Source organism: Artemia sp. Qi Xiang Cuo, chromosome 20 (assembly GCF_049724085.1).
Source record: "Artemia sp. Qi Xiang Cuo chromosome 20, ASM4972408v1, whole genome shotgun sequence".
NCBI lineage: Eukaryota > Metazoa > Arthropoda > Branchiopoda > Anostraca > Artemiidae > Artemia > Artemia sp. Qi Xiang Cuo.
The window spans coordinates 51,486,321-51,498,835 of record NC_142813.1 but is presented as its reverse complement, the minus strand read 5'-3'; the positions used below and the strand labels follow the sequence as shown (position 1 = coordinate 51,498,835).

Sequence of the window (12,515 nt, the reverse complement as noted above, 5' to 3'; positions counted from 1 at the left end):
ATATGCTGATAAACATGCAAGGGGAGAGAAGGAGAGATGCTGAACAGGGAACAAAGTAAACAGTCACAACCATAACTACACACACTAAACTAATTCAAACATTAAAATAAACTAATCCTGACCAATTTTTTTTAATGCTTTAGAAAATCAAAAAAAAATTAAAAATGCTGGGCCGATATCTCTTAATTTTTATCCCAATTGACAAAGCATTCTAGCGGACGTCAAGCCGTCCAAGAGATTGAAATAGGGGAATAATCTTTTCATCATGCTTGACTGACTTTCCAAGGTAATTTTTAGTGGTTGAAAGCCATTGCCGAGACAGAAAGCTGGCTTTCGAGTTTGTAATGATTAATGAACCTTGAGCATGATTGAAAAAGATGCTTAGAAAATTTATGCTTAGAAAAAGATGCTAGAAAAGATGCTAGAAAAGATGCTTAGAAAAGATGCTAACCATAATAAATTTAAAGAGGGGAGCAAAGCACATTCTATAAAGTCTATAACGTTGTTCTAGCATATAAAAAAACTACGCAATTTATATTTTTTAATGGAGTTGGCCGTTTTATTTAGAAGATCAAAAGTCTTGTTTTATTTTATCGGGTTAAGGGAATTCAATACCTGAAAGGATCACCCTATCTTGTCCATTGTAAAATTTGTAGTTTGTGTGGCTAAACTATATAGATTAGGCGGTCAGAGCTTGGTTAAGAGATCCAAATAAACGACAGAAAGCTAAAAGCCGACACCTACTTTCCCAGAAATCTTAGAAAAAACAGTTTTGTTTTGACAAACCAGTTCACGTTTTGTGCCGGAGATAGAGGTGTGCAGTTTTGAGGAAACTTAACATCCTTAGAAAGTGTGAATTTCGTTTTTTCGATTAAACGGAGCCGAATTATCTATTTAAAGTTCAGGAAATGGCAGTCCCTAAAAATGATCAAGCATATTCGTTAAGAAAACGCCGAAAATCAACTCAAAAGAAATGTCGTTTCACGAGATTTCTGTGGGGCTACTCATTTTGATTGAGAACCTTGCCGACACGGTTTCACTGTCTTTTCAATCAAATTTTATGTCTAACCACAAATCCTCAATAGAGTTCAATGATAACTAGTCACCTTGGAGAATTCGCTAATGAACCGTTTGTCTTTGAGATGGTCAGCCATCTCAAAGCATAATATATATGTTATATATATGATATATATATATATATATATATATATATATATATATATATATATATATATATATATATATATATATATATATATATATATATATATATATATATATATATATATATATATATATATATATATGTATAATATATATACACATAAACCTAGAACCCAATCTGTATGGACCAGGTCGTGCTGAGGATATTTGGTTTGTGGCTAAGGATGGGGAATTTTCCTTTAATTCTTTTTTTGCACATAATATACTTTAATATACACATAGTAATATATTTTAATAAAGGCATTGTTGGAAATCTCATATTAATTCAGACCTTTAATAAAATTTCCGAGTTATAATTTTTACGTCCACTAAAAAAACGATCGTCCATGTTTTTGATCCTATGTTTTTGACGCCTACAACAATCATAAATACATTGTACAACAAATCAGCATGAAATTTTTCATAAGCTTCAATATATATCTTATTCTTCCTTGGATAAAAGCCTTGAGCCAAACTTAATTACTTTTCTGCTCCTAATCCTTTAGTGTTGCGTCAATTTTCCGTTTCAGTAAAGCACTAATTTTTCAATCTAGTATTTTGAATCAAGTAATCAAGTAATAATTTTTTTCAATCTAGTAATTTGTTTTCGTCTTAAGTTTCAACTTCGATCTTTACTTATATCAGAAATAACTAAGTTTTTTTTTATTTAGTTATTACCTCTATGACGTTATATATTCCCAATAACAGAACTCGAATTGTCTCTGTTCATTCACCAGCCTAGCTAGACCTCCAGGAAACAAATTATACTGCCAGAAACAACTCATCATAAGAACAATAATTTTCTGCGTTCACCGCAAAAAATAAGCGTCGGTTCATAAATACAATATCCATCAAACCAACTTAAAATTTTCACGTTCTTCAACATATATCTTGTGCCTGCCTGGATAAAAGCCTTGAACGAGACTTAGGAGTTTTTTTTTTGCTTTTAATACTGTTGCGTTGCGTCAGTTTTCGTGTTTTCAGTAAAGCACTAATTTTTTAAACTAGTGAAGTGGTAATTTGTTTTCATCTTCAGTTTCAACTTCTCTCTTTTCTTCCATCAAAAATAATTAATTACTTTTATGACGTTATATATTCTCAATAACAGAACTCGAATTATCTGTGTTTATTCACCAGCCTAGCTAAATCTCCAGGAAAGAAGTTATACTGCCAGAAACAACTTATCATAAGAACAATAAATTTCTACGTTCACCATAAAAAAAGCGTCCGTTCACAAATACAATTTCCATCAAATCAACATAAAGGTTTTTCTTCTTCTTCCTCAATATATCTTACAGTTTTCATAAAGCTGCGACATGATAAAAGCCTTGAACCAGACTTTATCCTCAGTAAGCGATTCTCATTCTTTTCCCCAATGTTGACTACAGCTTTACAAAGCTTAAAAAGAGACAGTGTCACTTTATTTACAAGATCCTAGTGCATTGATCCTCATTAATAGGTCCCTAAAAAATAGGGAAAGGGATATATTTCAAGGGGAGGGAGTGTGTACTGAAGTCAGGAACTTTTAAGGAGAGAACGTCTTATTCTAGGCAATAAAAAAATATATCTTTTTTATGGCAAACAATATTACTATTTCCTTTCTAGCAAGCGTTGATAAAGGAAAAAGGAGTTCAACTTCCGGAATCGCCATTTCCTTTAAAACTGCAAAATAAATTTTATTCTGTTAGAATCTGACCAGAAGTCTAGAAGCTGTGTATGCAGGGGTGCTGATTATGGGAAGGGTGCAATACCCCCACCCCTCTGGATTTGAAAAATATCTTTTCTGGTGATTTTATACAAAAAAAGAGAACAAAGATGCTCCCTCATAAGTTTTTTAAAATTTCTTCTTTTGCGTTTGAAACTGTTCGGGATAACGAGCTGTATGTAAGGAGCGACTCGGCCCAATAGTAACCGAAACTCTGAAAATGGAGTTTTGATAAAATATATGCATAAAGAAATTGGATTTTTACACTGGTTCCAAATATATGAAATTCACAAGGTTAAATGTTACCCATCAAAAGCTATGAGCCTGAGAAAATTTGCCTGATTTTCGAAGAAGGGGATGGGGGAACACCTCTAAAAGTTAAGTGATCTTAATGAAAATCATAGTATCAGTTTCAGCGTGTCAGAGAACTCTACTTTAAAGGTTTCAAGCTATTGCCTACAAAAATACGAAATTTTGTATTTTTATCAGAGGAAAGATTATGGTTACGTTTTTATTTATTGCTCTTTTTTCATTAAAGAGATCGAAAAAAGGCTTGCCCCCACAACCCCCTATATTTCCGTAAAATTGTACGTCCTGTGCGTAAATGTATACAAAATATAACTTCGTGTGTTCTGACTCCTATGCTGTGACTAGAGGCTCCTATGGACATGCAGCAAAAGGATTTTTTATAAATATTAGCAAGGGCTTTTACTCTACTGGACAAGCTTTATACCTCCCCCACGGACAAGCTTTATACCTCCCCCACGGACAAGCTTTGCTTTTTAGGGGAGGAAGCAATAATTTTTTGTTGATTTGTTTTTTTTTGTTTTTTTTTCAATAAATCCTTCTTTCTTTCTTTACTGCTGGGACCATTTTCCAGACCTGTCTAGCACTTCCCAATATTTTCTAGAAAACTTTAAAGCGCATTTTTAATTTTATAGAAAATAGCTAAAAAGTAACGGGGTGTGTTGGTTAGTGTCTGTAAAAAGCCTTTTTTGGAAAACTTTTTGGAAAGGTTATTCGAAAAGCTTAGAAAAGGCTCTGAAGTAATTAAAAGCTGTCTTAAGACAAAATCAACTTCTTGTTAATCTTTTAGGTTTCAAATATGTAACATGGTATAGGAGTTTGTGTCTGAATTCTTGAAGTTGCTACCCAGTGTTGCCTCAAGGGGATATGATTATAATTCGTGCTATTATCGCTCCCCCAAAGACTGATTATCGTTGAAGATACATTCATATTGGTCCTTTGAAAATCATTTTCGAAATGTTGAACGGTCACACTATAGCTGAGACAACCTGTAGATCCTCGCCCCCCACTCCTGAAGGTCATTTTCGCGCTGCTGAAATAATTGCCAAAAAGCGCTTAATAGGCTGTTCCCCAAGAGGGATCAGCCGGACAAGGTAGATCAGAATGATAAGGCTCCTATTCAGCGTTGTCTAGGCGGTACAATTGCACCGTTTTGGTACATTTTAGTACCAATTTTAGTCGAAAAACTGTAACAGTTTATTTCAAAGCGTTGGCAACGCTGGTCCCATTGATAAGTCATTGTCAGGACGTAAAGAAAACAACGAAAGAACTTAAGTTTAATGTAGCCTTGAAGATGATTTGACTCTTGTTCAATCATGAAGGTTATTACTAGAGTCTTGTTGCGACTACATATAGTATCGTACTGTATCAATTCGTTAGAATTGTGGAGGAGAACTAGATGTTAGTGGGCAGGGATACTAAGGGTGCATTTTCCGGAAACTCTGTCATCGTTGTACCTGTTGAGATGAACTGGTATTTTGGCAATTTTTTGTTTAACCGTTTTTTATTGTTTCGTCCGTTCAGCTCAACGAAACCAGCCATCCCTCATCCTGTTAAAACGTGTTTTAGCAAACGGGTTTTGGCACTTATCTGAGCAGTATGATAATTTCAGATACAATCTTCAGGTGTGGTATACGGGTGTCTCAGCTATAGATTGACCGTTCAAAATCTCGAAAATAAGTGTATAGGACCAACATAAATGCATCTTTAATGTTAATCAATCTATGGGGAAACAACGTCAGCAAGACTTGCTATCATGTCCCCTTGAGGAGGCACTGAATAGGAACTTCGAAATATTACTTTTTATATTCTTTTTTTTCAGTTGAAAGAGAAGGACCATGTCCGACGGCCCATGAATGCATTCATGATATTCAGTAAAAGACATCGAGCTCTAGTTCATCAGCGGCATCCAAATCAGGATAATCGGACTGTCTCAAAAATACTTGGTGAATGGTGGTACGCCCTGGAACCCCAACAGAAGAAACAATATCATGATCTTGCTCTTCAGGTAATTGAGTGATTAGTATCCGTCGGGGGGGAGACAGTTGCCTTAAAACTATAAACTATCCAGTTTTGACCCCCTCGTTTGCCTATGAAAAGATCTTTGAATATAATAAATCCATTTACTTTATATTATCAGTATATGTCCGTAATCCTGAACATGTATGTCTAAAGCCTGAACATCAGCGAGTATTTCTAATTATCCATTTATATTGTTTATTAACAAAACAAAAGAAGATTCATAGAGGGCACATCGCTATTTACTTTGTCCCCCCTACTTGAGGCACTTGATAACTCCAAACCCGGTACAGAGCTATTTACTAAGTCTTTAGCATGACGTCTGGTTGCCACCAAGAGGGCAACCATGATTAAGGCAAGACAAAATCTGCTGTCTACTACTTATGTAAAAGCTTTCTAAGGAGACTGAGTCCTTTATTACACAGATGGAGTCGAAGAAAAATGGAGTCCTTACGACGTCCCAAACATTTGATTATTAAACAACCAATTTAACATTATGAATCATTATATAACCTAGAAAAAGGACATCAGAAACTAGAATTAGGAATCAATCCTATTAAGAATTTTCTATTTGAAGGACAAATTGCTCCGAGAAGATTTTCTTAGGAAATGTCCCTCTTTTAATTCACCCCTGGGACTAATTCAGGGAAAGTGTATTTGACTCTTTAGTAATGTTTATAGGTGTACGCCAAACCCTAATTCCTTCCACTGAGTAAACATTAGAACTTCCTGATACTGATAAAAAAAACACTCTTTCTATAAACAAAATTAATTAACTTTATTACTAAGGACTGTTGAAGTACAGAATGTAAAGATGTTGGCAGTCATAAAAATCAAGGGACATGGGTAGATCTAGGGAGTAGTTTTGGGGTCCCCCCCAAGGTCGAAAGTTGTGCTTATTATAGGGCTGGGGAGATGAAAAATAACGATAGTTTTGGGAGACGACCGCCTTGGATTTGTAGCATTTGAATTTTGGGATGGTATTTAAATTTTCAGTAGCAGCCCTGATAAAAATTAAATATTTGTAAATATAGTACTAACCTATATACAAGGGTGGATGGGGGCTAAACCAGAGAATATATATTCATGTTCTCCCAAGTGATGGGTACATACTGGAAACAAAATGAATTTCAACCATGCTCGTGACGTCTCTATTAACAATCAAAGCAACATTCATGATTACCAACACTATAAATATATTTGTTGGCCTTTGGCGGCCCTTTAGTAAAGAACGATGTGGCCTCATTGTACTGTTGTTTTTTTTCTGGCAAATTCGTATTGAATCGTAGAAACGTAGGAGAGGACTTTTTCGATTGGAAATTTAAAATTGTTGTTTTCTTTTTAAGAATCTAAAGTGATTGGATTAAAGTAAGATTCAAGTTTTAATAAAACATTGCATATTTTGGCACTTGTGTGTTTTAAAGAGGGCAAAAATGCTAAGGATTTTTTTACGGTCTTAAACAGTAGTTCCCTACCGATTTTGGGCCGTGTCCCACTTAGAAATTTCTAAAATCCTTATGCCCCTTCGTGATACTCAAATTTTGCTATTCAAATTGTTATGTTTATTCACTTGAAGGAAGCTTAAAAGGCCATTAACTTGGTATCTTTTTTGGTTCGTCCTTTAGGCATTTTTTATTCTAATGAAAAATAGTCTTTAACTATAGCATCTTTTATACAAAATGCAACGTCATTGCAATGTTGTCATATATCTTCTTCGCTGTTTAAATGCATTTGAATGTGATATGACTTTGAATTGAATGTGATTTTCTCTTTATTTTTCAAAATTAAGGCTGTAAAGTATATTCAGCCGAAAGATGCACTCCCTCATTCTATATGGGTAACGACTTCGGGAAAGTTTATTTCCCCTCTTGTTCTCCTTAATATTTTTAATAAATAGTAAGAGACTAAAATTAAAGACCCCTAAAGGTTGTAACACTTTGGCATGAGCAGGAAAAAACGATCAGAAATTAAATTAAAAAACAAGTTTTTTCAACTGAAAGTAAGGAGCAGCATAAAAAACATTCTTAGACCACACTGGCTATACATGACAAATGAAACTCAGAGAGGAGAGAAAGTAACAAAATGAAAAATAAAATCAAAAAGGGTGAAAAAACGAGGATTTTGTCAGCCAGTGGCGAATCATAAAAATGACAAAATATAAGCAAATATTTCGACAAGGACCTCCGCCAAGTCGTCCTCAGTGCTAAAAAAAACAAAACAAAAAAAAAACACGAAAATCTAACCTTTTGAAGTTTACCCTACAAAGATGGTTGAAACAAGATGTACCCTACAAAGATGGTTACCCTATGGTTGAAATTCATTTTGTGTCCAGTATCTACCCATCACTTAGGAGAACATGAATGAATATTCTCTGGTCGAGCCTCCATCCCCTCTTGTGTATAGGTTTATACTATATTTACAAATATTTATATTTTATCAGAGCTGCTACCGAAAATTTAAATACCATCCCAAAATTCAAATGCTACAAATCCAAGGCGGTCGTCTCCCAAAACTATCGGTATTTTTCATCTCCCCAACCCTATAATAAGCACAACTTTCGACCTTGGGGGGGGGAGCACCCCCAAAACTACTCCCTAGATCTAACCATCTCCCTTGATTTTTATGACTGCCAAAATCTTTACATTCAGTACTTCAACAGTCCTTAGTAATAAAGTTAATTAATTTTGTTTATAGAAAGAGTGTTTTTTTTAATCAGTATCAGGAAGTTCTAATGTTTACTCAGTGGAAGGAATTAGGGTTTGGCGTTCACCTATAAACATTACTAAAGAGTCAAATACACTTTCCCTGAATTAGTCCCAGGGGTGAATTAAAAGAGGGACATTTCCTAAGAAAATCTTCTCGGAGCAATTTTTCCTTCCAATAGAAAATTCTTAATAGGATTGATTCCTGATTCTAGTTTCTGATGTCTTTTTTCTAGGTTATACAATGATTCATAATGCTAAATTGGTTGTTTAATAATCAAATGTTTGGGACGTCGTAAGGACTCTATTTTTGCTTCGATCCATTTGTGTAATAAAGGACTCAGTCTCCTTAGAAAGCTTTTACATAAGTTGGATACAGCAGAATTTTGTCTTGCCTTAATCATGGTTGCCCTCTTGGTGGCAACCCAGTAAAGAATGAAGCCTAGCCCATAGTAACCGAAAATTTAGCAATGCTTAGAAAAAACTGTCAAGTGAGGAAGAACCGCCATTTGATGCTGATTAAAAAGTGGTAACTGTTATTTCAATTAATCTTAATGGTAGAAGTTTATTGCCAAAATAAATTTTTTGGAATTTCGAAAAATAACCTGATACCCCACAAAGATGGTTTCGGAGCGAAATGACAACCGCGCCCTCGGAAATCACCGGCAAACTCATCTAGGAGAATTATAGTTTTGTATTTCTCGGGAATCTTCAGTTTAAGTATTGGAGTGCAGTGATGTGTCTCTTTTTTTTCTTGTTTTTTTATTATTGTTTTTATTATTCGCCGCTAGTGGGCTCCTGAAACATTAGAGGTTTTAGGGCTAATTTTAAAGGAAATTGCTGTATCTAGTGCCTTTCGTAATTAACAAAAGCTAATAATTAAAATAAAATGCAATTTTTGACGAAAAATGCATCTTCATATTCAAGATGATATAACACACATGCATCTTTTGACAAGGGTTTGGCATAATACACATATCTTTTGAGATGCTACTATTCTTGGGTGTGATGTAATATTTGAGTTACTTCTTTGCCTGATTCCCTGTGGTTCGTTCTTTACTAGTTCTAGCTAAGAAAAAGCCTTGTTATATATTTTAATTTCTGTAAAAGGTGATTAGGAAAGACGCCTTCCTCTCTTTTATCAGTCTTCTTTCTGGTCTTGATTATTATGGAGACATTTTTGCATATTTTCATCGCTGGAATCAAATTCCGAGCCCTGCGGTGGATTGCTGGACCTGAAAAGGATCAACGGATTTTGTACTACCAAGCAGAGATCAATCCTAGGACTAAAATATTTTCCACCACAAGATTCGAACCTGCAATCTTCGGATGGCAGAATCCGACAACTTATCATTCGACGCCATAACAGGACAATAGTCTCCTTGTTTTACTAGCAGTACTCGTCTTTTGTATGTTATTGCCTAAAAGCGAAAGAAAAACGTTATTCGTGGATTAAGACGAGTTACTGCACAAATTAAGACGGGGCTTTAAAGGGGATTAATCTCATTTCAGATTATTAAAAAAAAATATTCCAGAAAACTTTATTAAACAGCAACATAAGATATTTGAAAAATTACTTAGTTTTATGTAAAATATTATTCTGAAGAGATGTATTTATTCTGATTGGCCACCATGGTGTTGAATTACAATTAAAAACAAGTTCCTCCTTCGTATTTAAAAGCCAATCATTTTTATGCCCTTTTTAAAACTTTAATATTTTACTCCTCCCCAAAACTATAGTAACTGACAAGAAGAAAAGTTCAAGTTAATCTGCAAAGAGAAAAAAATCCGAAGAGAACAACGCCCTTAGAAGTACACCTGCTGATGATGGCAACTGAATTTCTAATCAATGAAGGCTGTTGAATATCCAATCTATTTCACTATCTTCTAACATTTAAGGAAAATCTCTCCTCATTGAAGAAATTCTGGCAACACATGATGTTTCTCGTGCCTTCTACTCTGGCGTCTACCCTCAGCTGTTATATTCTGTAAAAAGTAAAGGTCTTAACTCTGGTGCGAGGGAATTCAAAAATATGTATGCGCGGCTCAAGGTCGTTATAAAAGTACCTACTCGTAATAATTTCGTATAAAAAAAAAGTTTCGACTAATGTGGAAAAGGTATCCGCTAAGGAGGCGTAACGTTACCACCCCTTTATAACAACACCGTTTTAAAAACCCATTAAAAGTTATGATGAGTTACGAATTTAGAGGTCTGGACCTTTCTCCCAGTTATGCTGATGATATTTCAAACCTTAGCCAGATACTGTCATCAATGCTTTTTCGTGAATGTGGAAAAATAAGTTTATCTGTCAACGCATATAAAACAGTGAGATTCCTATTTTTGGCCGGTTTCAGGCTACGCCAGATGTAGCGCAGCTAGAAAGTCAAAATCTTTCCCCGTCTGAAAGTATTAAGTATCTTAGCCTTCCAATCACCTCGCTCCCTCCTCCTCCTCCGTGTTAAATCAACACGCTCCCTCCTGCTTGTGCATCGTGGTGAAAAAGTTGTTAAAAGCATTTCGACTTCTTGTTTGCTGCAAAGTGTGATACAACAGGCGTATGCTAGCCAGAGTTTACAACTCATTCGCTCTCCCGCATGCCATTGCTCTTTTCCCTATCTGGAACGTCTTTGCTTGCACTGACAAAAAGTATAATGTCTTTCTGTTTTATGTATGAGAAATCTCTCTTGGGAATTCCCTATACTCTAGACTTAGGCAGTTGATCGCCACTTACGGTTTGGCTGAACCCCTGGCTGTAACTGAGAGTCGCCATGAAAGTTTTCTTGGAAGCTAGTTCAGTCTCGTATATTTTCATAGGCAGTGATTGAGTGCTAGTTTATATTAATTTTTGTTCTTGTATGTATGTTGTAGCTTTTCTATTTTCTTATTTACTCCTTTGTAACACCCTCGTGTGTTTTTATGGGCAATAACAATTTTCATTCATTAATCTGAAGAAATCAATTTTGTCCTGTTTTTTATTAGAAACTTTTATGCTTTCGCTTGATCTTTCAAAATGAATTTTGAGTTGGTGCGGTTTATTGTATACTGTTTACAAGAATCTAGAGACTGAGAAGGGATGTGTGCCAACAGGGGGGAGGGGGTCATTTTAATATTCTGTGTGCATCTGTATGACACCTTTACATCTTCCATAGGCCTTTATAAATCCTACTTGTAACAGGCTGAAAACGAACAACGAGAATTTTTTTTTTTACTAGAGATAAACGCTGCGCAGCAATGTTTTCCTAGGCTAGGTAATTTTTTTTACAAACTACCTAGCCGTGTCGGTCGAGACAGGCAAGGTAGATATGGCGAAGCTAGGGGTATTTGTAAAATACCCCCCCCCCCGTGATGGGTGTAAAGTTCCATCAAGGAAGTTTAAAAACTGGGAATTTGAGAAGCAGCTTTTGAGATGTAAAATCTCTTTAAGGACAATTCCACTCCCCCTTCAACATAAATTATAATGTAAGATAATACATTATCCCCCCTTCCTCTAAAAGTTGTTTTTTTGCTTGTACCTATGTTTTAAATTAATATCTTGGAAACTCATTGCTTGTTTATGTAACGAGCTTTTTACCTATTAAAAGTATTTTTCTTGTTTCGTAATATTTTCTTCTTTGCTATTTCCATTAGAACTTTTTTTCTCGGAACAATCTTAGTCGCAAATCTTCTATTTCTAAGATCTCTGGTACTTTAATAAGCTTATTTCCTTCATAGTATCTATAAAAAGTTCTCACTTCAATATGAAAAAGTAAACTATTTTAAACCAGTTTCTTTTTTAATGAAAGTAAGAAAGCAGGTCCTGGAAATCTTGACTCTATTTCAAAACGAAGGCTATTTTCTATCCCTTGAAAATCGGGGTCAGCTCTCCTGAATTGGAGCGATTCATGCCAAGTTTTTTTTTCTGTAGAATTGTATTATTCATTAATAGTAGGAATAAGAGAATATCTGATCGAATTTGGGGCACTTAGTAACGAATGATATAGCCTCCATGTACTCTTTTTTTACCCTGGCCATTTTTTATAGAAGGAATTATCGTAGAAACTTGGGAGAGGGCTCAATTAGATTGGAAATTAAAAGTTCTAGTGCCTTTTTTACAACTAAAAGTGATTGGATACAAGTAAGGTGTGATTTTTCACAAAAATACTGCATTATAATACGAATAAGACCTTCTCGCGCACAGTTTTAATGATGCGCTCATAATGAGCGCAGTTGAAAATGTATGAGTATCGCCATATACATTTACAGAAGAAGTTGTTGTACATTTTCCAATTAAAAATTTCATATTCAGCAGTACATCAATTAAGATTCCATCTGCTTTCTTCTGATGGTAAGTTAATTTTATTGTACGAAAGTAATTTGTAACTTAGCTTGTTTATATGAAACAGTTACACGCATTTTATAACTACAAAACCGTGTTAATATATTGGGTATGACACTGCAATGGATGAAACCGCGCCTGGAATTAAGGACTGCGACTCTAAACCTGCCTGTCATAAGGCGTGCTTCCCAGCTTCAAAATCGTAGCTAAATAATTTGCATTCAAACCTGCCCGTCGCTTAGTGTTCAAGGAGTGGCAGCCCTC

At 35.0% G+C, this 12,515-nt stretch overlaps 1 protein-coding gene across 1 annotated transcript in view; it reads left to right on the top strand.

Annotated features, from left to right (window-relative positions):
* The window catches only part of LOC148940336 (protein capicua homolog), a 330,670-nt gene that overhangs the window by 143,650 nt on the left and 174,505 nt on the right, over positions 1 to 12,515 (top strand). The window contains exon 11 of the mRNA XM_089106141.1: positions 5,037 to 5,222. Within this exon, the coding sequence (XP_088962267.1) occupies positions 5,037 to 5,222 (186 nt within the window). The remainder of the gene's footprint in view (positions 1 to 5,036; positions 5,223 to 12,515) is intronic.